Here is a 27,994-nt window from a genome sequence, read left to right on the forward strand (position 1 = left end):
GGCAGAACCGAGGATGGAGAGATGCGGCCACGAACCGAGTATTGTGGCGTGAAATTGTTGATCTAGTGGTATCTGTTTAGATGTTAACTAAATATATGAATGAAATCCTTCAAGACTCCTTCAAGAGCCCAGGGGTTCTTTCAGAGAACATTGTGGGAGTTCATCAAGAGTTACTTTCCAATTTTAATCAAGTTTCATCAGATGTTACTTTGGGATTTCCTTCTTAAATATCCCGCGAAAGACCCATTGAATGATTTTATGATGGAATCTTTGAGGCTATCCTTAGAAAAATTAAATGTTGAACTTTTGAAAGTATCAGTTTTAGATAGATCCAATGGAAATTCATGAAAATCATAAATTTAACTCCTGAATAAATCTTTACTCTTTAGAGTATTTTCTGTAATTTGTTTCAAGCATTTTTTTGGGCAAATTTATTGATTTTAAATGCATTTCTTTCATCAAGAATTGCAAAATCAATGACAACTCAAAACACAAAGTTTAGGCAATGTCCAAATCAACCCAACTTTGACTTCTTTTGACGCAATACGGCTCTTCCGTGGGATATCCCAAATTTGGGTCAACTGACATATACCTATCATAAGGTAGTTTCCGTTTGACAACAGCGAAAAAATCAACTCAGTGCAAAAAAAAATCTACCCAGCGTTAGCTTTCGAAGTCTTCGCCGTGGGTTAAAACAACTTAATGTTAGGTAAACTCGGATGAACCCAAATTTGGCTTATTCCATTGAGCTTCGATGATGGGTCTGTGCGTCTCTCTCTGTTTTTGACAACATTGCTGTTGCGAGAGAGGCAAAACAACCCAACCGTGGTAAAAACTTAATGCAGTTTACCCAAATTTGAGTATAAAGAACTTATTTTTTTGGGTAATCTGATTTCTCCGTGTAGAACTTTTCAGGGCTACTTCGCCAGCTAATATTTCACTTCCATGGAAATTCACTTAACAAGAATTAGGAATAGAAGACGTGTACGCTCATTTATTGTGGTTTTTGCTATTCTACTACACAGTTAAAAATAATGAGGATTACACGTCATGTAAACTTCATTCATGCGATGTAAACATGACGTCATGTAAATTTAAGTCTGAAATCATGTAAAAATGTGTTATATGTCGTGTAATCACTCAGGATCCTGTTAGATTACATGACATATAATTGAAGTTTACATGACATATCATGTAAATGTCCATGATATTCCACGCTCCAATTATGTGCATTATATGTCTCAGAAATTTACACGTTTTGTTCGAACTGTGTACTACAACAACATATCAACATAACTTTCATCACTTAGTCATAATTCTGCGAAAGCTGTTAATCGTTTATTTCAACAGCTGATTACATTTAGACGACGTGCACCTTAATTTTGAGGACCCCTAAATCGAGCCCCGCACCGGGCCCCAAAAACCCTATCTACGCCTCTGACTGATTATTAACAAAATATGACATTGCATCATTTGAATCATTATTGATATGAAGTAAATTTAGAAGATTCAAAAACTAATTGAATCATCATTTTAGCAACTTTTAATAATTACCCTTGTTATAATCTAACTTCAAATAAGTAGTCTGCGGGCCGCATATGAGGAGAGTCTTCAAACTCTTCACGGGCCGTACAAAATGACTTCGCGGGCTGGATGCGTACGTTGGGCAGCCCTGATCTAGATGGACAGATGTGTCTCGCCTTCCGTATGTGTCTTTTAAAGTTGGTGTAGATGATAGTCTCCGTGAACGTGCATTGTGCTCGTCGACTTGGCCCAAAGGCATTTGTTTTAGAGTTCAAAGAGCAATGTTATACGTGGGAACCTCAAATACGAATAGCACGTGTTATTTAAAACTGTAAAATTAATCATTACGAATTGAAAATTCGTTTTTGTTTGGTGTTACTATACCATTCAAAAATGTTGGATGTATTTACATTGCTATAGTTTGTCGTATAATGTTGTGTATTTTTATCTAGCATTAAGAACAGTATTCGATTAGATCATAAGAGATCCGTTGAATTAAATAAATGAACTAAAAAAATGAAAAAAAATTACCATTTTCACATGTGCATATCGTGTGGGACCTGGGAAGACAAGAAAATTTCGTTTACGAAATGATCTTCAACCGATGGAATTCGAGCCTAAGATCTTCAGCTTGGTCTTGCTGAACAACTTTACCTTAAAAGCTTCCCGTATTTTAGAATTCATTAAAGTTGTCACAAACTACCATTTGTGGACTATAATATCCCATTATCAATCCTCTGTTAAACCTTTCGACTGTCACGTGTTCATAATCCAGTATATCCGTAAAAAAGCACCTAAGACGACTCATCGCATATGTAAACATATTTTCGGAAGCTAAACACAAACACTGTCTATCCGTGAAGGCCTATCGACGCACCTTGTTGAGCCCATTGACGACAATGATATCTGCCTACCAAAAATCTACTCTCCGAAACCTTATCAAACGGGTTCGGATATCTAGCGTGGATATCCGCTCCTAACCCCGCTGCCACTTATCTTTGATTTCGCATTGGAAAGACAATAAATTTTCTCCGTTTCATTAGTAGGTAGCGCCTCCAAAGTAGATATTTATCGCACCGGGTGGATTGTGCACTTCCAGTTTCTCGATATCAGACGGTTCAGTTTTCGCTCGTATTCCGTCGTGAACGCGTCGTCATCTACGTTTTTTGTACTAAGTTATTGTAGTTTTGTTAATGTTCGAATCTAATCAATCGGACTGAAAAGTGTTCGGAGAATGCCTACCGAAGGCGATTCAGGGGCCCCTGAGTCCGAATATGATACGCCGGGTATTCCAAGAGTCGTTGTAGAATCTGTTGAAGACCCTACTCCTCAACGAGTCAGCCTTTATCCTGTATTGAACCTCGAGAATGAGAAGCCGACGGTAGGTAGTTCCATGAATATGTTATAATTTATGACACAACAAAGTGGGTTTTCCACTGGTTAGGGGTTTCCCTCATTAGAAAAAAAAACTTTTTTTATTACCACTGATTTGCAACCTAAATGACACCGAACCGAGAGAGAGACCAACAACGAGACATGGAACACCTGTTCGGGGTTTTCTCGCCATGTTCCGTTTCATCAAATGGGCGATGAGAGGCCAAATTAGTGATTGAAGTTCCGGTGCGATGAGCTGGATTTTAACGCTTGAATAGTTACTTTGCATTGTACCGTGCTTCAGAGACCATGAAAAACATACATGTGATATGCTTACATGGGCAAGCAAAAGGTTGTCATTTGCCGCCACAAAATCGGGAGCGGAAATGCAACTGAAACAAGCTATAAGGGAACATTACTTCCACTGGGGGGATTGCTTTCAAAGAGCTTCCTCCTTGCGCCGTTCGAGAAGAGGTCTTTTGCCCGTTTGGTTGAATGATTATGAAATTATGATCTTCATTGGAATAATTTTCGCCAAACGGGCTTTCATACGGCCTAGTGAAATCGGATATGAAAGGTCCATAAGTATTTTATAGCCTTATGGGTAGAGAGTTAAAAATAATTCGGTTCGGTTGATAACAAGTTAACCTCAATATGAAGAGAAGATAAAAGAAGCTGAAACGAAACACCTGATGCTTGGTGAAGGTTCATCTGGAATACACGTGATCCGAATTTAGCAGATTGTGATTGAAAATAGATAAACCCAGATAGCCGTAACAGTAAACGCTCAGCTATTCAGCAAGACCAAGCTCAGTGTCGTAGGTACGAATCTTGCCGGTTAAGGCTCTTTTTGGGTTGGACATTTTCTGGTTTTGCTCGGGGCATAAAGTATTATCGTAACTGCCACCCGATATACACATGCAAAAATGGTCAATTGGCAAAGAAAACTCTCAGCTAATAACTGTGAAAGTGCTTATAATAATACAAAAAATCTTTCCAGAATTCTTCCAAAGAACTCACGAAGAATATCACTTTGTAACGTAACGTTTTGTTAACAACATATTACATTTCATTTGCCGTAGCAGTTCAGAATTTTTACAGGCGAGTTGATTTCATTTAAGAGAAAAAAGCGCTTTCAATTTATTAAACCTTATTAAACCTAATATATAACGCATTAATAGAGGCAATAGAAGATTACAACGATTTTTGTCTAAAATTATTGATTATTTTATTTTCAATTTGTTCCAACGTTTCAACATTGAATATTCTATGTAACTCATTGGTACTATACCAGGGAGGCAACTTCAGAATCATTTTCAAAATTTTATTTTGATTTACCTTTTATTACAAAAGCTAGTCCATATTGGTACAGCAACCAGCATGGCTGGCCTGAAAATGTGTTTGAAGATCAAAAGCTTGATCTTAAGGCAAAGTTTTGATTTTCTCATGAATAAGGGGATAAAGACATATCACATATTTGTCACATTTGGCTTGAATGCCCTCAGTGTGATTTTTGAAAGTTATATTTTTATCTTGCGTGAGCCCTAGACACTTATCTTCATCTGACCAATTTATTGGAACCCATGTCTACTTGAAGTTTTTAAATAAAGAGCTTTTGGTTTATGCGGGAATATTATTACTTGAGTTTTGGAAGCATTATACACATTCAACGCACATCTACGCCAAGATATCAACATTTCAAACTCTGAAATATTTCCAAAGCTATGCAGAACATGAAAAACAATATGTTAAACTGAATAAAAAACATAAGTTTGATTGAAAATACCATAAAAAACATTCCTGAAAGTATTAAGATGATATAATTTATAGGTGACAAATTGAGACATTTAACAACATTTTTAAAAAAAGTCCTGAATCATAGTTTATCAAGTGCAGCATGACTGTCTTATCCGTTAACAAGAAGGGTATTAGATGACATTGTTATGTGCGGGTTTAATTGTTTCAAATAAATTATTGGTTCATTGAAAAGGTATATTTTCAAAAAGTCACATTATTATGGTGTCGCGTTACGAAAATTGCCTAATTTTTGACATTGTAAAATAAATACTTCTTATAGAACTCTTATATTTTGGATTCTTTTCCTAGTCGTCAAGATACGTTTTTCCATAAAAAAAAGTTTTAAAATCGGACCATTCTTCGAAAAGTTACACTAGGTGCAAAATTATGGTTCAGGATGAAACTACAAATTTCAAAATGCTTGTTCTCATCAATCCCAAGTAACAATTTCAATGCTTCTTGATATGTTAGATGTTATTTATTGAGGTTTTATTAGAGATGCATTAAATCCCAACGGATTTAATAATGGATTTGAAAGTGCTAAACGATCTTTCCAGTATAAACCACTTTAAATTGCTTTGTAGACACCTTTAAGTGCTTCTGTTAAAACTTGTATGCTAGCTAAATTTGTTAATAATAAATTGTATTTTGAAGGAGCTGTATAGTGTCTATTAAAACCTATACTTAAAACCTCAGCTTGTTTGTCTTACAAAGACATCAATAAAACTCCTTAGACTGCACTAAGTCATGTTAAAGTCTTCTTAAAACTCAAATGTCTGACGCAAGTTATGGTCTGCGTGTGGTTACCAATATCATTATGTGGATAATGATAATCATTTAAAGAATTTTGAAACACGAATGTAAAGAATCATAAAACACAATGAACTGGCAAACATTCCACTCGTAGTATTATTTGACTACCGTGTGTAGCATATTTTTCCCATGCTTGCCTGAACTTCTCTTTCTCGTGGGAAAACTATGCTGCAGACAACAGCTGAGCTACTCGTAAAAAGCTTTCATTTTCAGCCACTTATAACTTACCGTTTTCTGCATCAGCACAATCGATCAACCACGAGCTTTATCACAATAATTCATTTCAGTAACAGTATAATTAGATACGTAACAACACGAATTAGTTCATTAAATTATACCCCAGAACCTAATCTTCCAATTTGTTTACCATTTTGACAGCACTAGCTTTCTTGAGCGCAATAAGTTTAAGCCAAGGATCCCAAAAAACCTATTTGTCTTACTGTAGAAAAAATAATCCGATTTAAGAATATAATGGCCAGAGGAGGATTTTCTGCAAGGATTCTTAAGATCAAAACCTCTCATGAATTGATCTTAAACCATCCCAGACAAGACCAGCAAGATTTAACTGGATGGAATCCATTTTTATTGAAGCCGTTTCGGGTTCGTAATTACAATATGTGTGGGAAATTTTAATTAAAGATTGAGAAGAGCATGAAATCATTCTAAAAAAGTAATGGAATAAAATATTAGATAGGCAATTATGATGTTGTAATTGTGGCGCGTTGTTGTAAATCGATTTTTGTCATTCCACCATTCTTTGGCATGAATTTCACGCGATTGCAAGAAAATTTACGGCCACGCAAAAATGATTATTTTAATTAATTATTGTGAGTCGGCAGACATCATGATGGTTTCAATATTATAAAAAAATGTTTTGATTAATAAACAACTTGTTGGCCGATGTTTGTTCGATCGTCAGCTCTTAACATCAGTTTTATTCCATGTTTTAAGATATCGCAAAAGATTTAATACCGCTAGTTGAGCTCAACAAGGCTATACAATAGCTCTTATGTATGTTTTAACGTACACTACAAGGGTAGATGTATTCATACTATACAAAACTAAGAAGTTTAAAAACGGTTTTAAGGTATAGTTTTAACAACCTCCTGTAGTGTGGGCCTCTTGGGGTTTAACGGAGTTTTATCACAGGTTTATTAAGGTTGTTGAAACTAATAAGTTCTAAAATGAGTTTTAACGATATGGTGGTAACAACAGCTTGTAGTATGTGAAAAAACTAAAAATGTTACTTGGGATGCTACATCCGATTTTAGAAATTTTTAGCTTTTAGTAGAAGGAAATAGTTACACTAGCTGTCAGCATTGGTGCCACCCCGCTGAAACCCTCCCCGTTTTTGTGAGATATTAGTGTGTCTGTTTTTTCTTATTTTTCACTAAAATCTTATCAAGTAGCTCTGGTTTATGAATGAACTCGTAGGCTAGTGACCCAAATCTTATTAGACAGGTGCCGATTGGTGCAGGAATAGTCTCTTACATGTTGGAGAATACTTGGAATAATGGTAAACAACGTGGTACTCCGGCGGATAATTCGGAATATCCGTAAAAATGGTCAATTCATGAAAATAATCCAATACAGCTGTGGTTTTTTTTCAAACTCATCAGAATTCCCTATTCTAGAACGCAGTAGGTTATTTGAATTGTTCATGGACCTGGGTGGTCACCATAACGGCCTCAGGTAGATCCGGAACACCCGTAAAAATGGTCACTTCGTAAAAATCATCCTAGATCACTGCGGTTTTGTCCAAACATATAAGAAATTAATTACTAAACATAACGGATGTTTGGGATTGTTCATGGATATAGGTGGCCTTTATAAAGCTCTTAAGAGGATCTAGAGCAACCGTAAAAATGGTTATCTCGTAAAAATCAACTTAGACAAGCATTGTTTATTTTAGAACTTCCGGATATCTTGTCATGACATTTGTCTATGTTGACATTCATCCTTTATGTTGTTGAATAATGAATTTGATAAATTTTGCAATAAACTTCAGTGATCAAGGTGGTCTTTAGACATGATCAATTCAAATAATACGTGTATTACAAATTATATACGTTCTGTAATTATGATTTTTGACGCGTTTGAAAAAATAAAACGCACGTTGATCTAGGATGATTTTTACGACCAATTTTTTACCTCTCGCAAAAACGCGGAAGGTTTCAGAGGAATGGCGCCAACGCTTAAAGCTTGTACAACTATTTTATTTCAATGAAAGCTAAAACAATCGGTTTGAATAATTGATGAATTGAATTTTATGAGTTGAAATGTATTCACAGTTGCACCAAATTTCCCTGATATTCAGATCAATATTTTGAGACCATAAAAGTCCTTAACGTTTTTGCTAAAATATGAACCTTAAAATACTGTATGGATGCGTTGAAATATTATACATATCCTTCAGACCACCATTAGGAAATAATAAACACCTACACACGCTATGTCTAAACCAGCCGATTATAAAAATCGAATGTACATCGGATTGTTTCTCGCTAAAGAGCAGTATTCAGTCCATATTTTCATAATCGGAAGGTTTTAAAATATTCTTTTGATGAATTTTTTCCATACATTTCGTATGAGCAGATTTGGGTCACAAAACGGGATTTCTATAGATTATAGTATGAAAAATAGCTTGAAAGTGGTAAAAAAAAGAAAATTTCACCGATAGAATATTTTGAAACCTTCTGATACTGAAAACGTAGACCAAATACGAATCTCTAGCGAGTAAAAATACGATATATATTCAATTTATATAATCTCCTGGTTAGGGGCCCAGATAGCCGTAACGGTAAACGCGCAGCTATTCAGCATGACCATGCTGAGGGTCGTGGGTTCGAATCCCGCTGGTCGAGGATCTTTTCGTAAAGGAAATTTTCTCGATTCCCAGGTCATAGAGTATCTTCGTACCTGCCACACGATATACACATGCAAAAATGGTCAATTGGCAAAGAAACCTGTCAGTTAATAACTGTGGAAGTGCTCATAAGAACACTAATCTGAGAAGCAGGCTTTGTCCCAGTTGGGACGTAACGCCAGAAAAAAGAAGAATCTCCTGGTTCAGACATAGCGTGCTACTTTCTAAACTCAGATCCTTAATATCCTCTATAACGTAGTCGGAAACATCATCTTCAAAGAAGATCAAAGAGACGGGTAAAAAATTTAACCCAAAAAAATGTGCAATTACCCCACTGTACAGCAGCTCTACAGATTTTTCGTCCCATCATTGGGATGCTATTATGGTCTTCTCACAGTTTCTGAATTAATATTTATTTATTGAATCTTTTTAATAATTTTACCCATTTTTCAGATCTTTTAACTCCGCTGTGTTGTTGAATTTCGGCTAGTTCCGACAATCATAAACGTCTGGTAGTCGACTTCACCGAAAGCATACTTTTTAAAGTACATCCTTGAAAGGTTTACATATATTTTTTACAATCATATTCAATCACATTACCATGTGTCAAAAATTAAGATCATTCGCTCCGCCATACGAAGGTACTGTACTGGTAACATTCTTAAAATATCACAAAAACATCTTAATACTATTGCAAAGAATTAAGTAAAATTCCTTTGGTGACCCCAAGCGATCTACGGTCTTACTAAGCATCAAATCCTCAAAATGCTTCACAGAAACAGTTATTTAAGTTTGGCCAGTATCGCATCAAATTACTCAACTGTGAAGCAGAATGTCAAATGTATTAAAAAAAATAATACGAAATATACATTTTTTCTGAAACCTGAATGCAACATTACCGATTTTGTCAATAAAAATAAAAAATGTTTTTGCGTAACGCGACACTATTTGCAGAACACTGTTGGACGATAAACGTAACACGGCGCTTAAAAATTAAATCAATGAGATTCTACAATTATTCAATATTTCCTTCCAGTTCGGAGTCATAATCTGGTTTTAATCAATACACAGAAAGATTGCCTAGAACAAACCCGGATTCTAAAAAATATAGCAGAGCAGATATACCTAGGCAATTATAGAGTGATGTTTGAAAAAGTGCATTTCAGCGATGGTGTCGCGTTACGAGATGCAACTACTTTTAGTTACCATATTTACAGTGATAAGTTTCAAAATGAATGTCACAACATCAAGTACAAGGGGCCCAGATAGCCGTAGCGGTAAACGCGCAATCATTCAGCATGACCATGCTGAGGGTCGTGGGTTCGAATCCCGCTGGTCGAGGATCTTTTCGGGTTGGAAATTTTCTCGATTCCCAGAGCATAGAGTATCTTCGTACCTGCCACACGATATACACATGAAAAAATGGTTAATCGGCAAAGAAAGCTCTCAGTTAATAACTGTGAAAGTGCTCATAAGAACACTAATCTGAGAAGCAGGCTTTGTCCCAATTGGGACGTAACGCCAGAAAGAAGAAGAAGAAGAAGAACATCAAGTACATTAAATATGCAAAATATAAAAGCTGTTTAATCACATGGATACAAGGCATATTTGCGAGAACAGGCCTCATTTGATAATGAAAGATGGTTCCTCGTGGTGTCGCATTACGCTGGAATGTGTCATTAGGAGAAATCTTCCATTTAAGCAAGAATGAAGAAAAAATATCCAAACTCTTTTGCAATCTACTACAGATGACACACAGACTTCGTCCTTAGGCGGAGAGGCCAGTGTCATCCGCAAATAAAGATTTTTGACATCCCTGAGGTAACTCAGGTAAGTCAGATGTAAAAATATTGGTCTCAAAATGAGCACCAACTCTTACAGAATAATCTTCTGATAATAAACCTGGGCAACCTGGCTACGGAACTAACAACTTATAAGTTGGTTACCTCTAATATGTGGCCACATTTGCGTACAAAGCTGTTGACTATGCCGGAAATCACTTTGGATAAGGCCATCGATCTGTGCAGAGCCGAAGAAATTGCTTCGGCAAGAGCAGTTGAACTCGGCGTTCCGGTGAAACAGTCAGAAGTCAATAAAATCCGGAAGACAAAAGGAGATTCCAGAGCCGGTTCGTCCAGATGCAAGTTTTGTGGCGATCGGCATAAATTTGTTAAAGGTGTATGTCCTGCTTTCGGAAAGCGATGCCACCAGTGCCATGGAAAAGTTTGCAAAGCCATTGGTAAATCCAAGATCCGAAAGCATATGAAAGAAGTGAAAGAAAGTGACTCTGAAGGATTGGAATCCTTCCCCGACATGTTCCCATAGCAGTTCGTGGAATACTGAAACGATAATTGGAATCCCTTGAGCGCGATGGAATCATCGTCAAAGAGACCCAGCATACGGAATGGGTGAGTAATCTGGTGATTGTACAACGTGGTGGGCCAGAATCAGGAGTTCGTATTTGCCTTGATCCAGTACCATTGAATAAAGCATTGAAGCGACCCAATTTGCAATTCGTCACGCTGGTAAAGCAAAGATTTTCTCCTCGGTCGATGCTAGGAAAGGTTTCTGGCATGTGCTCCTCGGCGAGCCTAGCAGCAAGTTAACCACTTTTTGAACCCCATTCGGTCGATATCGTTGGACTCGCCGTCCATTCGGTATTGCGCCAGCCCCTGAGATTTTTCAAATAAAGCTCCAAGAAGTTATCAAAGGGCTAAAAGGGGTTCTATGCCGTCTGGAACACCACAACGTGAAGCTGAATGGATCTAAATTGAAGCTATGTGAATGGTCCGTCAAGTTCTATGGGCATGTGCTCACGGACGAAGGTTTGAAACCGGATGAAGACTAGGTGGTTGCTATTAGCAGTTATCCAGCACCAGTCAACCGCAAGGAGGTCCATAGATTTATTGGCATGGTGAACTACCTTAGTCCGTTTAGTTAGTTTAGTTAGTTTTATCCGGAATCTCAGCACCAACATAAATAATCTACGAAGACTGATTTCGGAGTCCGTTCCCTGGCAGTGGACATCGCAGAATGGAGTTTGGAAAGGTCAAGGTGGCTGATATTAACACTCTTCGTTATTATGGCGTCAAAGAGCCGGTGGTGATTGAATGTGATGCTAGCAGCACCGGCCTGGGAGTAGCAATTTTCCAACAGGATGGAGTTATCGGCTTTGCGTCAGGAACGCTGATATTAACGGAGAGGAATTATGCTCAAATCGAGAAAGAGCTTCTGGCCATTATCTTCGCCTGCATACGTTTCGATCAGCTGATTGTAGGGAATCCCAAGGCAACTATTAGGACGGATCATATACCGCTTATTACGATTTTTGACGTAGAAGTACGTCTTTCTTCTCTATACAGGAGTGAAATTGGAATTTCAAAACCGAGAGCGTTACGCTGGCATGAAATATTTTAAACGTTTATAACTTTTCGCTGGCTTAACGAAATTTCTTGATTAGCACCTCAATCGAAAGATAAGACATCAAAGCTTCATGTCGTTTACTTACTGAATCCCACATACCTGTCCAAATAGTTTAATAACTGTTTTAAAATAGAACGTTGATTTCAAGCAAATCTAGAGGCTAGAGAAAATTTGACGTCATTTGCTTTTCACTCTCCGATTGGCTCGCATCTCAGCAGGCGACAGATCGGCTTGCTCTGACCGGGCGTGCTTCTCTGGCACAGACATCGATAGCGAAGGACGCCCCCGTTTGTCTTGCTTCGCTCAAATCAAACTATCGAGCGAGCGAGAGAAGATGCCGTCCGAAGCTAAAGCCATCACCGCTGCCGTCGCCTAGAAGAAGAAGAGGAAGCAGTCCACAGGTGAATTTGCGGTCGAACTGTGAACACGGTCGGGCGAGTCATTCTCGCTTTATGGTTCACCGCTTGTTTGCGTTCACCCAGCCATCGTCATCGCCGCCGCAAATTTCATCGGCCGAGGAGCTGTTGACCCGTCGCGCTTCAAAATTTCGAATCGTGATGAAATCATCATTGGTGGTCAAGAAGCAATCCCGTTAGGGGCAAATACCAGAAGCCCCTTTAGTTTTGCTGGTCCGAGCAGTGTTATTTATCCGTAACAACATCGAAGCTTACAAAGCCATCGGTTCTTTTCAGAGCCATCAAATTTGTGGAAAAGAGTTAAAAGAGAAATATTTCCGACTTTATTTATAACTTCTAATATTCCTAAATCAATTTCACACGGCTTCATACAAAATTTCATTTGTCATGAATAATTTATGGCTCAACCATTTGAGATTGTACTCGCGGACGCTGCTGCAGTGCCGTCGGGGTGAGTGCTCAACGATTACAAAATAGAGTGGCTTTTCCAACAGCGCCTTTTATGTTCCATATTTTATGGGAACACTTTGATTAGGAAAATTATCCCATGTAACAAAATTGCGACATGTTTAGAATGCTTTTGAAAAGACATTCTCATTGAACAATTGTAATAATTTTGGCACCCATGAATCAGAAATTCACCGTCATAATAAAGAAAACGATTGATTATCAATAGCTCGTATTGAATATTTAGGGAATGCCAATCATTCCAACAATTCATGTTCGACCAATTTCTCACGTATTAGTATTTTCCACAATTTTCAAGTAATTCCAAGCCCAACACATTATTGGCACATACCCATTTCCCAGACTGGTCGATCAGAAAGAGCACAAAAGGGAGGAGCATCATCTGCTATTCTGAGGTTATAAAACATGCTGCCTTCGTTGGATTCAGTTTCATTCCATTTCCGCTTTCGAGCTGGTAAGAGCTCCTCCGAACTTGCTCACTATTGAGCTACGTTTCCAGATTTCAACTAAATCCCTGTGATCCGCTACCCTGTTGCTGTTGTGCACCCATGAAATATTTAGCTGGTTTGTCGAATGAACCGAGAATTTATTCACATCTTCTTATTCTTCTTCTTCTTTTTCTTCTTGGCATTAACGTCCTCACTGGGACAGAGCCTGCTTCTCAGCTTAGTGTTCTTATGATACTTCCACAGTTATTAACTGAGAGCTTTCTTTGACAAAGTTTCCATTTTTGCAATCGTATATCGTGTGGCAGGTACGATTATACTCTATGCCCAGGGAATTCAAGAAAATTTCCATTACGAAAAGATCCTGGACCGACCGGGAATCGAATCCAGACATCTTCAGCATGGCTTTGCTTTGTAGCCGCGGACTCTAACCAAACCACTCGGCTAAGGAAGGCCCCAACTTATTCACATGCATTTGCAACTTTTTCGATTTTCCATACAAAATGACCAACTTTGGTAAGTTAGATCTCAGTTATTTATGGAAATATTGTCGAATGAAACATTCACAGAATATCAGATGTAACTTGAGTTTCAACATATATTTTTGAATAATTTTTCCAATTACAAGTTTTTAAGTAATAACGGTTTGACCAAACTGTAATTTTCGACGAAAAATTCAAAACTTTTTATCTTAAATTCTGATAGCCTTACACAAAAACTGTCTTCAGCAAACTTATTCATCTCGTCAAAATCTACAACTTTGCTGTTTAGTTATGTCAATTATAAAAAATCGTCAAAAAATTCACTTTAGTCAAACCGTTACTGCTTTTCAACGTGTGATTGGAAAAATCACTCAAAAATATATGTTAAAATTTAAGTTATTTCTGATATTCTGTGAAAATTTCATTCAAATCGGTTCATAAATAACTGAGATATGGTTTATCAAAGTTGGTTATTTTGCATGAAAAATCAAAAGAGTTGCAGTTTTTTTTTTTCTCAGCGAAGAATCATCAACGAAAATAGCACGAAAGCAATAACCAATCGCGTGCGAGTAGCGAACGGAGTGACGAAACAACTAAGCGAGAACCCCACCACTCGCCATCGGTGAAAGAAGCTCGAGCAAATAAAACCACTGGTTGTTCTGCTCCTAGCTCATTCACAAATCGAACGGCATAACGAACGGATCAGCAAAGAAGAGCGCGTGAAAGCCACAGCAGTGTGCGAGTAACGAACGGAACCAGAGAGCAACGAAGCGAAAGCAACAACTGAAAATCATTCAGTGGACGGATTAGTAGTCAGCGCCAACCAGCGACCTGTTGGAAAGTAACGCCAGCGAAATATTCACCATCTGCCTCTCCTTACCATTCATATTCTTGTACTTGATGAATTCAATGAAATGGTTTGGTTTGGCGATGGAGCAAAGAGTTATTTAGGATGATTTTACTTAACAAAGAGTTGTTGATAAATATTCCAATCAATAAGAGTTGTTTTGAAAAAGTTCACTTTTAGCAGAGTTTTTCTCGGAAAATTGCTGCTTTACCAAAGAGTTGTTAATGAAATTCCTGCAGCAAAGGGTCGAGGTTCTCCCCACGAATATTTCCAGCCAGGACCAGTCATGGCCCCCGCTTCCAAAAAACTCGAGTATGGAAATTGGAAAATGTATTAAAATTGCGACAAATTTTAAATACTATTCAATAAACTGTTTCTTGATCAATTGTAATGAGCAACTATTGATCTGAATTGATTTTTCCACATGTTGTCTATTGCGTTAATCTGAGAAATAGGCTATATGAAATTGATGTCTTGGCAAGGGACGTATAAGATGAGCATTATGCTGTTATTGCATCCCGACGGCACTGCAGCAGCGTTCTCGGACCATCCTCAAATTGCCGTATTGTCGATTATTCGTGATAAATCAGATATTGTATGATGCTACGAGATGAATTAAGAGATTATAGCAAGTATGTGGTAAGCACATTAAGAAATATTACTAGCTATACTGTGTTTATCACGAGAAGTTCTTACTAGCTCGAAAGTGTAAATGAAATGAACCGAATCCAGTTGTTGTTACAGAGGGATTTTAATCCGAAGGTCATTCGTCCCTTAAATGAACCGAATCTGTCGAAGATAGTATGTTTTACATAATTTGAATTGCAGAAGATGCTCCTCCCTTTCGTATTCTTCGCCTTCTTCTGATTGACCAATCTTGGATAAGATACATGAAGTTGATGTCTTGGTTAGGGATTTACATACCTTGGAAAATTCACATGCGCGTTCGAATGGACAGTAAAAATATTAACATTATTTTAATAGCTTACAATTAATTAAAATCACGCATGTTTTGGTTTCGTGCAAATTTTAAATATTTCTAATCAATGTTCAATGTGTTCTGATTTATATACTATGACATTTGCAATAGACTAACATGTAGAAAAATTTCAGATCAATAGTTGCTCATTACAATGGGTCAGGAAACAGTTTGTTGAACAGTATTTAAAATCTGTCGCAATTTTAATACATTTTCCAATATCCATACTCGAGAATTTAGGAAGTGTTCCCCCATTATATAATAAATCAACGATGCTGTTAGAAATACCATACAATGCTGAGTAGTATGATGTTATTACGGTCCGACGGCGCTGCAGCGGTAAATGTAGTAGGGAGCCGGACCCAATTCTTGGCACTTTTGATTCACTTCGGCAGTGGGGTTTTTTGAAAGCTACAAATCTCATATTTGGCCACAATATGCGTCGTAGTGAAGTGCTCCTTATTGCAAAGTTTCAGACAATTCGGCCGAGAAAAACCCCCCATGCCAAAGTGAATCATGGAAGTGCCCAAGTGGTTCTGCACCCTATACCGCGATATTTAGATCATTATAGATAAATCAGTAAATATCATCCAATAAACCCTTTTATGAACGTATGTTGGCCCTGAAAAGGGCCGATTGAGCTTGGATGCTGTGACCACGAGTCGAAATCTAGAAGCGCGGATCGGTCAACCTAGAAATCTTGAGCGATTTCACAAACCAGATGCTGGATTGGCAGCTTGAAGCTCAGCAGATTTCTATCATCGAGGTACTTCTCGCTGAGCAAGTTCGGAGGAGCTCTTACCAGCTCGAAAGCGGAATTGGAATGAAACTGGATCCGACGAAGGAAGTATGTTTTATAACCTCAGAATAGCAGATGATGCTCCTCCCTTTTGTGCTCTTCGCTTTCTGATCGACCAATCTGGGAAATGGGTATGTGCCAATAATGTGTTGGGCTTGGAATTACTTGAAAATTGCGGAGAATGCTACTGCGTGAGAAATTGGTCGAACATGAATTGCTGGAAGGGTTGATATTAACTAAATATTCAATACGAGCTATTGATAATCAATCGTTTTCTTTATTATGACGGTAAATTTCTGATCCATGGGTGCCAAAATTATTACAATTGTTCAATGAGAATGTCTTTTCAAAAGCATTCTTAATATGTCGCAATTTTGTTACATGTGATAATTTTGCTAATCAAAGTGTTCCCATAAAATATGGATTTCAAAGACGCTGTTGGAAATGGCACTCTATTTTACAATCGTTGTGGAATGTTGAGCACTCACCCCGACGGCACTGCAGCAGCGTCCGCGAGTACAATCTCAAATGGTTGAGCCATAAATTATTCATGACAAATGAAATTTTGTATGTAGCTGTGAAATTGATTTAGGAATATAAGAAGTCATATATAAAGTCGGAAATATTTCTCTTTTAACTCTTTTCCACTAATTTGATGGCCCTGAAAAGGACCGATGGCTTTGTTAGCTTTGATGCTCTTACAGATAAATAACACTGCGGGATGTTATCAGTTGATTGCCATGGTCAAACGGGGAATCCTCATCTCAAATGTATAAATTTGAGCATATTTGCTTATACGACGAACCGAAAGTTTCGTGGCGTGGATGGCGCACAACAGTAACAGGTAGTGGATCACCGGGCTTAAGTCGAAATCTGATGATGGCGGCGATGACGATGGCTGGGTGAACGCAAGCGGTGAATCACAAAGCGAGAATCACTTGCCCGACCGTGTTCACAGTTCGACCGCAAATTTTCCTGTGGACTGCTTGCTCTTCTTCTTCTTCTTGGCGGCGGCAGCGGTGATGACTTTGGCTTCGGACGGCATCTCTCGCTCGCTCGACAGTTTGATTTGAGCGAAGCAAGACAAACGGGGAGGTCCTTTGCTATCGATGTCTGTGCCTGAGAAGCACGCCCGGTCAGAGCAAGCCGATCTGTCGCCTGCTGAGATGCGATCCAAGCGGAGAATGGAAAGCAAATGACGTCAAATTTTCTCTAGCACCCCTATATATAAATTTGCCTGAAATCAACGTTCTATTTTAAAACAGTTATTAAACTATTTGGACAGGTATGTGGGATTCAGTAAGTAGACGACATGACCCTTTGATGTCTTGTCTTTCAGTTGAGGTGCCATTCAAGGAATTTCGTTAAACCAGCAAACAGTTATAAGAGTTCAAAATATTTCATGCCAACGTAAGGCTCTTGGTTTTGAAATTCCAATTTCACTCCTGTATAGAGAATTTTTATTTTACTGTGCGGCATAATCAACTGCAAACGCATTCAGTTCCCGATGGTTAGTGCCTGTGCTTTTACTGTTCATAAGTCGCAAGGTGGAACTTTCCCCGAGGTCGTGTACGACTATGACAAAAGCCAGGATCAGCAATTGATATATGTTTGTTTGTCGCGGGTTACTTCACTGCAAGGACTATTTTTGACAAACTCTTCCAATATTTCTAAGTTCCATCATGCCAAAGGCAGCAATTCTCCCAAGAGGGTTGACTTGAGGAATGAGCTGCAGCGCTTAGGCAATCATCGATTAGTGACGCTTTGAGACGAACTGCGTGAAATACTGGATCATAGCGGCCAAGCCTGCATATTGATGAGTATCAATGTACAGAGCCTAAATGCTCATGCAATGGATATTGCTACAAACCAAAGCACTGGACCGATTCCATCGATTCTAACGATCGAAACACCCGAGCTATCAAACATCTAATCTACTGGAGGAGTTTGGCGAACTACAGCTGGAGCCAGAAATCGATCACCCAACAAAGCAACACAAGGAAACAACGACCAAACAAACAAATTCAATCATCTGGCATTATTCCTGGAACACCAAACACTGGTTTTCGGAACCACAGAACGACAAATGGTTCTTTTCAGGACTACCAAAATGAGTCCAAAAAGAGTTAACTTCTGAAAACTTCATACGATCAATAACAACACAAAACTAGTTCACTTACAAATTCATACACATGACAAATCAAATTATTAATCATCGTAGTTCTACGTCAACCCCGCGGTAATGTAAAAGACATTACCCACCCCAATTTTTTGAAAACCACCTCAGTCAGCTTCTCGTCGGTTGCAACATATGATGCTGAATCTTCAGCGGTATGATCTTTCAGTGGAGTTCGTGACCGGTAGGGAAAACGTGATAGCCGATGCGCTCTCGCGTGCATGTCTTCCAGCAGTGCAGTCTGAAAATAACAAGAAACAGACCATTCACGAAGTGCTAAAAGATGTGAATTAAATGCATTTTTGCGAGTTTCGGACAGAAGAATAAGTGAAATTATCGAACAAACAGAAAAATATCCTATGAGCTGTTGATAAAGTACATTCAACATGGTTGGCCAGATTCCACTGACCGTATTCCCGACAGTGCATAATGGTGTTAAAAGTGCCCTAATGTTTCGTCGCTTGATTCAAAGAACCTTGGCTAGAGGCTGCTTCGATTGGGTGTTTAGAAAATTTGTAAAACTGATTGCTCATTTCGATGTAATCAGTTACGCGGGAAGTGGGTAGGACAGGTAAGACATGTACTACGCACAAAAAAACCTAGTAGGACATCAGCAGAAAGCTTGGAAAATAAATTTAAGTACACTTTTTTTTAAATTTATTTTACGGATTATTAGAGTATGGAAAAGAAAAAACTACTTGTTCCCGAAGGGAAACTAAAAATTTCGAAGCAGCTGATTGGCTTCCAGCAACGTGGTTTCCTTCCCACAACTTCCAAACTTCCAGTCAATTTCAAATTAGGGCAGGATGATAAAAGGTACAGTTACTCTACTTAACCCGTGCAACACACATATTATAATTAAGTATTTCAACCTATGTATGACTAAATTTGGTTATATATCTAACGGGAACAGTAATTTGTTTACTGATCGCTTTTTAGGTCACCGGAATGCATTGCAGAGATTATATAAACCGAAATGGATTTCCAGTATTCTTTGCTCCGCACTAATCGTCCTATTTTCAGCACCAAATAAACTTTATATTGAACTAAAGATCATTTTTTTACATATTTTTCTTTTCTATCACTACCACTACATGCCGAGTTTATGCTCGCGGTTAGAACTGTTCATCGTCTTAGAGCCTTTCAAAGGACGTCGCAACACTTCTAATTGAACTTCAACATTTCACTTCGCTTTTGCAAAAGAAAAAATATGGCGAGCAAATACCTTTAAACGCTAAAATGTCGCTTGTCTTGACAGATAGTCCTATTTTTAAAATAAACTATTTATCATCTGTAAATATACATACAACCTCTATAAGAATAAGTAGGACGTTGATCGAGTATATCAACGTCCTACTTATTCTTATGGAGGTTGAAAACACGATAAGGTTTCTCATGCCTAGTAAAGCGCAACATGGTTTGTGCATGAGCCTCAAAAGTGCTGGCTCATGAGAAGAACGATTGAGAATATCTATAGTCAAAACCATGGGAAACTCACTGTAATAATTGCTATAAGAAACTCCTTAAATCGTAAGAAAAACGTACGGAGCAATCTTCTATGGCTTTCATGAATAAATCAAAATTTATCAAAATTTGTAGTAGAAATTTCTGGAAGTAGTTCTTGTTAATTCGTGAAAAAATATTTGATCATATTCCTACTGATATTTTCTGGCATCATTCATCAACATATTTAGAGCAGATGATGATGATTCTCTGAAATTTTTTTTGCAGAATTGTTGAAGAAATTTCAGCGAAATATTTGATATTTGATGGTGTTTTGCGTGTTGAAACATTCTGATGAAATTTGAACAACCTCACTGGATGTAAAGCAGTACGGTCTATTTTTGTCAAATTTGTTCAACGAAAATGATTTATAAAGAATAAAAATAAAAAGGACAGGTGATCCAGGCAAACTTCATCTTGCTTTCATGTAGGCTGTTGCAAAATGACATGAACTCTCCCATACAAATTGACAGATAAGTTCTCTTCCTTTTTTCAACTATTGCAATTTTAGGGAAAACTTTCCGTTTTACGGTTCAACGAAAAGCTACCGCAGCTGTCATATCACTGATTTGCACTGGTAAATCATCAGTAGGCTTCAATGATACCTTGGATACCGTCTTGATGATGGTTGTTTGTTGCTATTTTTCATAGCGTTTTCTCTTTCAAGCATACTATGATTGAATTTTTGCTTCAATGATGGAATGATTTCGAAGCCTGCGGTAGAACTTTGACAGCTGCGGTAGAACTCTGCGGCTACCGCAAACTGGAAAATTTTCTTAACAACCGTAATATTCTGCATACTTTTTAAACTTTTCCTTCACACGAACACGTTGTAAATACAGCAGTAAAAGAATTATGCAAATCCGTTAACACGTTCGGATGCCATTTCGTGACATACAAACACCATTCTATTTTTGTTTATATAGGTTTTCATACTTTTAATATGAATCATAACAAAAGTTGATCCGATGAACGATCCTTATGACAGGACTGGTAGTAGGGTTATTTTTAGAAATTTGATCTCTATTTTAATGCAAGTCTCTGAAGTATCTATTTTAACCAAAACGGTATCTAAAGTCTCTTTTTTCCTTATTCTGCTTGCATTGCTCTACCAATGCTCCCAGAATTGCTTCCAGTGATTTTTCGAATGATCTTCTTCTTCTTTCTGGCACAACGTCCCCACTGGGACAGAGCCTGCTTCTCAGCTTAGTGTTCTTATGAGCACTTCCACAGTTATTAACTGAGAGCTTACTATGCCAATGACCATTTTTGCATGCGTATATCGTGTGGCAGGTACGATGATACTTTATGCCCTGGGAAGTCGAGATAATTTCCAACCCGAAAAGATTCTTGACCGGTGGGATTCAAACCCACGACCCTCAGCTTGGTCTTGCTGAATAGCTGCGCGTTTACCGCTACGGCTATCTGGGCCCCTTTCGAAGGATGATTAGAAGAATTTCTCTACAATTTGCTACAAGTAATCCTTGAGAAGCTACTTTTTTCAACACTATCCTAGAATTATATTTGAAGATTGTTGATATTTTTCGGTGATTACTACACACTGAAACACGATTATAACGTTTCGGCTTACTGATTTTCAGCCATCATCAGATCTACAATATATTTAAAAAATGAATTTGTTTACAATTTTCGATAGCTTTTCATCAACTTTTTTCCACCCACTTGTTTAAATCGATCGTTCACCACCAGTGTGGTTTTATTACTAACCCCCTTTCCTGCTATACATATAACATTCTTCGCATTGGTCACTGTACGTCATCTATCTCTTCTTGTTTGTGTGTGTGTTGGTAGCGATCGGATTTTACCCACTAGACTGTTGTATGTAGAGTCTATACCTCCCACTCACGCTGCATATTGACTACTCTGTCGTCACCTAGTAGCTTGATGTGCAAGGCCTCTGCTATGGTTCTGCTTGCCTGGTTCTCGATGCTTTCCAGAATTTCCGTTTTGTCGAAATTGAAGTTATGTCCTTCCTCTAGATGATGTTGCGTTAAACCTGTTTTTGCTTCCTTCTCCCTCATGTTGTTCCGGTGTTCATTAATTCTTGTCTCCAGCATTCTTCCAGTTTGTCCAACGTATATTTTTCCATCATCCGTGCCGCATGGTACTGCATACACTACATGTTTCGTTTTCTGTTTTGGGATTGTATCCTTCAGTTTGCTGAAAACTGTGTTCTTTATTTTGTTTCGTGGTTGATGTGCTAGTGTAATGTTATGCTTGACGAGGATCGACAGTTTTTCGCTTAGGCATGGTGTATAGGGAGCTGAAACGTATTTTGTTTCCTTCTTTTCGGCTTCTTTCCGTAAGCTGTTGTAGTGTTGGTCGGTCCTACTCTTTATCAACCTGTTAACAAACCAAAACGGGTAGTGATTTTTTTTGCAGAATTTCCTCACTAATGTTATTGCTTTTGGTCTATCTGCGGCATCAGTGAGTTTGATCGCGCGATCTATGAGTGCGATCGCCGTGTTCCTTTTATGTTGAAATGGGTTCTCTGCATTGAAATCGAGGTATCTTCCGTTCGATTGTTTGGGTGTCCATATATGAGAAATTTATCGTCCTTTCTTAAGAGAGTTATGTCAAGGAATTTGAGTTTGTCATTTTCCTCTCGTTCTACTGTGAATTGCAATTTGTCATGAAATTCATTGAAGACGGTCACAATTGTGTCAACGTCTCTTTCATTTGCAATGCAAAAACAATCATTTACATAGCGACAATAGACTCTGATCGGTATTTATTTCTCCTCTAACGTGCGCATGCTCTCTTGTTCTAGTCGTTCCATGACTAGATTTGCTACGACAGGTAATAAGAACTATCCTAGAATTGTCTCCAAATAGTTTTTTCACTAATACTTCAATCGAATTCTCTAGCTGTTACTCTACGAGATCTTCCAAAGATTTCTACAGAATTTCGGTTATGGAAATTAAGGTCTATTCCAGAGTTTTTGAAAATATAGGTAGCTTAAGGTATTAGACTGGCCCTTAAACAAAAAAGTTGTAAAACTCAACGGGGCACCCCCTAGATATGAGCCTTAGGGTAAGAAAAACACTCTCTCTCAAAATTTCAACTCAATTGGTTGCTTCACCAGCTGGCGCATTCGATTTAAAGTTTGTATGGGATATTCGTCTCAAATATATTGAAAATTGATCCTATGTCACTGTTTCGTTCCGTATACTAATTGTTCGCATTCTAATAAGCCCAGAATGACAAAAACACTAGTTGATACCCTAATGAACATAATTGCAGAAGGTTGTATCTGGATTTAATCTCATTTTCATTACTCTTTCAGTTGTTGAAAGTTAGGCTTAGATCAGCACTCCCGTACAGTCACTTATATGCATGCGACATGTGTCTCAGCTCGCCCAGCGTCAGCGTCAGCCCATGCGCTTAGTGGCTACCTCCAAGCTATGTTGAAGAAATACAAGCAGTATTGCATGATATACTTCAGATGGTTAGAACACAAACTTTATTAATTTTGATCGTGGTACAATCTTCTACAATATACTTCGCTATTACATCAAGTAGTGTTTTTGAAATTCTGGGTTCAATTGAACGCGATCATCATTTTTCCTGAACCAAACAATAGATGATGTGCTGTTGCTCATATGTTTGAGCTGAAAATCCCATATTAACTTCAATTCAATTGCGCCAGCTCATGGAACGACCAAATGAGCTGAATTTTTCAGAAAGGCTTCGTCTAACCCCAAGAAATAATCCTGGAGGGTGTCCCGTGGAATCATACAACTTTTTTTTTCTCCCATACTGAGCTGGGCCAGTCTATTAAGGTATCTTTCAAGAAACCCACCAAGAATTTCTCCGTCTGTTTATGTCTACTTAGGTCGGTTTTTGGTTTATTCAGGCAAGAGGTCTCTAGTTTCCTATTTCAAGGAGATAGTCACCATCCTAGTTTGAGTCTTGCTCTGCATTCGGTTTCACTGGATAGTTGGAAGCAAAGGAATGTCAGTACAAATCTAGTTTTAGGAAAATCTTCTTTGAAGTATTCTGTACAAAACAAGCAAAAAAAACAAGCCAATCTTCTAAACATTATGTTTTTTTTTTCTGTAAAGCGGAAAAGTTACCTGAAAATATCGTAGAACGTTGCACATTTAAATTGTCAAGTTCTAGGCTATTCCGGCTTAACGAATTTTATTGTTCAAATTTCACCAGCATCATTAGAACGAATGGGAAGAGTATAATGTTCTCAAAACAACTCAAGTCAAAACCGTCCAAAATGGCACTTACACCCCTTTGCGTTTGAACCCCTCAAAAATAGTGACTTTCAATATCTAGTCTAGAATTCCATAGGGTTAACTTATTTCTTAGCTTCCCTGTGCACAAAATATATGTCAACGTTTGTCCTACTCATGGTTTCGAACGTGGACGCGCCTCTGGATGCAATTATCAACATAATCCATTTCACTCTTGGAAGACGGCGCGCATTCCGGAGAAACGTTCTTTCTACCATTCTTGTCACGTTTAGTGACAGTTTTAAAACTCACATTTTTGGAAGGAAGTTGTGAATTTAGAGATTCGCCATTCCTTTTGCTTGTAGTTGTAACCATGTTTAGTGAATAAACGGAAGAAGACGGGACCTTCTAAGAGGTTTTTTTTCCAAGACGGTGTCCAAGTAGGATTACCACCGCAAGCTTTTACTAACGGGTAAAACGAAAACTCAAAGGCACGAGTCCTAACAAGGATCGTAAAGGCATCAAAAGTAGAAAAAAATGGTACCGTAAAACGGGATAGCTTTGATAGTTTTTTCGAAGAAAACTTCAATACTTATGCGCGCTGTTTCAAAGAATTACAATTTATATTTTTAAAACAAGTACTGACATCCTAGCTATCGATTGCACTTAATAGATTGCCAAAATATTTATTCTGAATGGATATATTATTTTTCATATAATCGAAAGTCGGTTTTCTGTTTTGGGGTAACTTTGATAATGGAGTATAAATCGAACATAATTGAATGAATTCCCGAGGAGGAACAAATAACTCCCCAATAACTTATGCATACCATTTTTTGGTATCATACCAAAATTAGGTATTGTTCAGTTGTCAATACCTCAATTTGGTATTATAATGGTATTGAAAAAAATCTCTAAAATAATTAAAAATACTTCATTGAGGTATTGAACAGCTATTGAGGTCTGCTGGAGGTATTGAACTAAATTTGAAAAATTTCAATTTTATATGAACATCCATCAAGTATTATTGAGGTATTACAATACCTTATCTAGTTATCAGTTTGGTGTTCGTAGAATATGCTTGAGATATTATTTGAGGTATTTTACCTCTTATGCAGGGCTAATTCATACCTCATTCAGGTATGTAGTATTGGAAATTATCTGGTATGGAATACCTCAATTTGGTATTCAGTAGTTATTTTCTTCTGCTCGGGTTACGGAACATTTGTAGGGCGTTGCATACCTTTACTGCCGTTATACGCATAAATGTCCCATGTTCCAAAATATGAAACCGAGAAAAACGCGATTAAAGATTTTCGCACATTTATGCTCCGTATTGGTGAAGGTTATGACAAAGTTGAATAATTTCTTCATAATAATATGAGACAATGGGTGTTTTTTATAGTCAAGAATTGGCTTTTGCGAAAGAATTTGAATTTTGCTATGAAATTCAAAGTGGGACGGTTATGCCTAGAACAATGTACATGTTTTTGAATTGTTTTATAATAATATAGGTTAAATAGACTTTTTGGCTACAAAAACTAAAAAATGACAAAAAGTAACATGGGACAATTATGCGTAAAACAGCAGTTTAGGCATTTAACGCTATATGGAAATTTCTGACTTAGATTACAAAAATGGTCCCAGTTTGTAAATATGGTATTCGCTAAGAGATTTGAGACCGAATTCATGTTCTACTATAACTAGGCTGTCATGGATAAGTGACGAACTCATCAAACAGTGATCGTAGAATAGATTGTTTGTAAGCGTTGGAAAAATGCCAAAATCTTGATTTTTTTTTAATATTTGCTTATAAATCCTCAAATGCACTTGATTTCAACGAAAATAGCTTTGACATGAAGTGTCATACTAATACTCTTTACTTTTGGATTCGGTTTTCTTAACTGATTGACAGAAACTTCGTTATTTCGTTTAATATGTTGTTGGTCTCGCACTATCAAAGTTACCTGCATTATCAAAGTTACCCCGTTTTACGGTACTAAAAAGTACTGTTTTTTGGCACTGAAAACACTGTTCTATTGCTTTGGGTAGCATTGAAAACTCTCAGTAGCAGAGAAAATTTGTATACACACAGCAGGAAGGTACGATACCCGGTAGTACACATAATTGCCTGCGGTGATGGGTTGGAAATCTTTCTCAACACTTTCCACTCCTTAATAGCCACTGAATCAATATTCTGCATCGACAGAAATTTTCCTCAGTAAGCAAAAGCAAATCTATGATTTATCGCTGTACTTTCTTGTTCAAATTCTCAGACAATGTTTGTCTATAAAATATTTTAATCCTCTGATAAAGATTAATCCTATCCGCACGACTAAAAGACGTCACCGCGCTGCTCCGATTCGAGACCCCTCCAATCAATGCACCCAGCTTAAACTAATGTTCCGTTATCTATCATCTTCTCCGAACAGCACGTTCCAGCTGTAACACCGCCGATGACATCGCGAATAGAACTGGAAGTCCCCAGCCCCGATGACACCTTCGATCCCACTCACACACCGACGGTATCGTACCGAAAGCGGCCCGTCTCGGTCATATCCAACAGCAGACCTCCGGTGATGCAACGAGCCGTCTCATATCAGCCTTCCATGGGAGGACACTCACATCGGTCACATGGCTCGACTTCGGCCAACGAGAACCTGATCCCACCGCCATCCACTCCGGAGGAAAAGAAGAAATTCACTTTCCGATATTTGGCCGTGGTGACGGCACTGAGCTACACGATATTCTTGGTGGTGTTCGGGTTGATAGCGTTCGTGACGGACGCTGTGGAGAACAATGCACGATACCCACTGGCGGAAGTCTTCGGGCTGTACATGGTTTCGGTGGGGATTGTGTATTTTGCGTTCTTGTACACGAATATAAGGTTACACGTTCACAGAACTCATAGAGCTATTGAGGAGTTGGAACGAAGGCAACAGGCTTATGACGATATGATGGCCAAGACTTCGGCGCAGTTCAATCATGGACCATTAGCGTTGAACATCAATGCTCCCCAGAAGAATACAGCTCATGATTGGGATATGCCAAAGCTTGAACCAGTTCCACATCTGTACTGTTTTGTGAGCGGTAGACATGGAGAGTTCATTTATCTAAAGCTAGGAGCCACTTGGTTCTGTTTCGGACTTTTAATCCACTCAGTGCTGCTGCTGTCATACCAAGGAATTTTGATGAACAGCACCGATGGTAAATGGGCTGAATGTGCATCCAACGTTACCATTGCTCTGGAAGTTCTGTTCCTTAGCTACTGCTTATTTTTGGTTTTCTTCTTCTGGAAATATGCAAACGTGGTCATTAATCACTATCGAGGGTTGGCACGATTTGGATTGATGCACGCTATCGGTACAGCCCTAGCATTCTGGGTTTACACAATCGTGCGGGAAACGCACGTAGCAATCAGGATAAAGCAATCGTACGAGGACAATGCGATTAAAAAAGTTGACAAGCTGGCAATGGAGTTTTGCCCAGGGCCTGAGGAATTGAACAACATTTTGGTGACGTTTTCGCCGTATCTGTATCCGTTTGTGATTGAGTTCAACATTTTAATCGTTGGCTTGCTGTATATGATCTACGCGAACATCAACCGGTGTCCGAAGAAGCTGTCCGTCAAAGGCCACGGCGGGCATGGACACGGACATGGTCATGGCAGTCAACGAAGTGTGCACTCTACTGATGAGGATAGTGTGTGTTCGGACGTGCAGGACAATACCATCGACCACGATATCGAGGTTAAAGGGAAGATGGTAGTTTATGGTGATTGTCACGCTTCGAGCCGAGGGCTGTTCGTGGGGCTGCTGCTGATTGTGGCTACTGTAGTCGTCATCATTTTGTTCCACATTGCCGCCAGGGATGAGT

At 38.3% G+C, this 27,994-nt stretch overlaps 1 protein-coding gene across 1 annotated transcript in view; it reads left to right on the plus strand.

Moving 5' to 3' along the window:
• Nucleotides 1-2,581: 2,581 nt before the first annotated feature.
• LOC5565272 (otopetrin-2) overlaps nucleotides 2,582-27,994 on the plus strand; it is a 39,432-nt gene continuing 14,019 nt past the window's right edge. The window contains exons 1-2 of the mRNA XM_021845995.1: nucleotides 2,582-2,905; nucleotides 26,551-27,992. Of these exons, the coding sequence (XP_021701687.1) occupies nucleotides 2,759-2,905; nucleotides 26,551-27,992 (1,589 nt within the window). The 5' untranslated portion in view covers nucleotides 2,582-2,758. The remainder of the gene's footprint in view (nucleotides 2,906-26,550; nucleotides 27,993-27,994) is intronic.

The sequence above is a fragment of the Aedes aegypti genome, chromosome 1, assembly GCF_002204515.2.
Source record: "Aedes aegypti strain LVP_AGWG chromosome 1, AaegL5.0 Primary Assembly, whole genome shotgun sequence".
Taxonomy (NCBI): domain Eukaryota; kingdom Metazoa; phylum Arthropoda; class Insecta; order Diptera; family Culicidae; genus Aedes; species Aedes aegypti.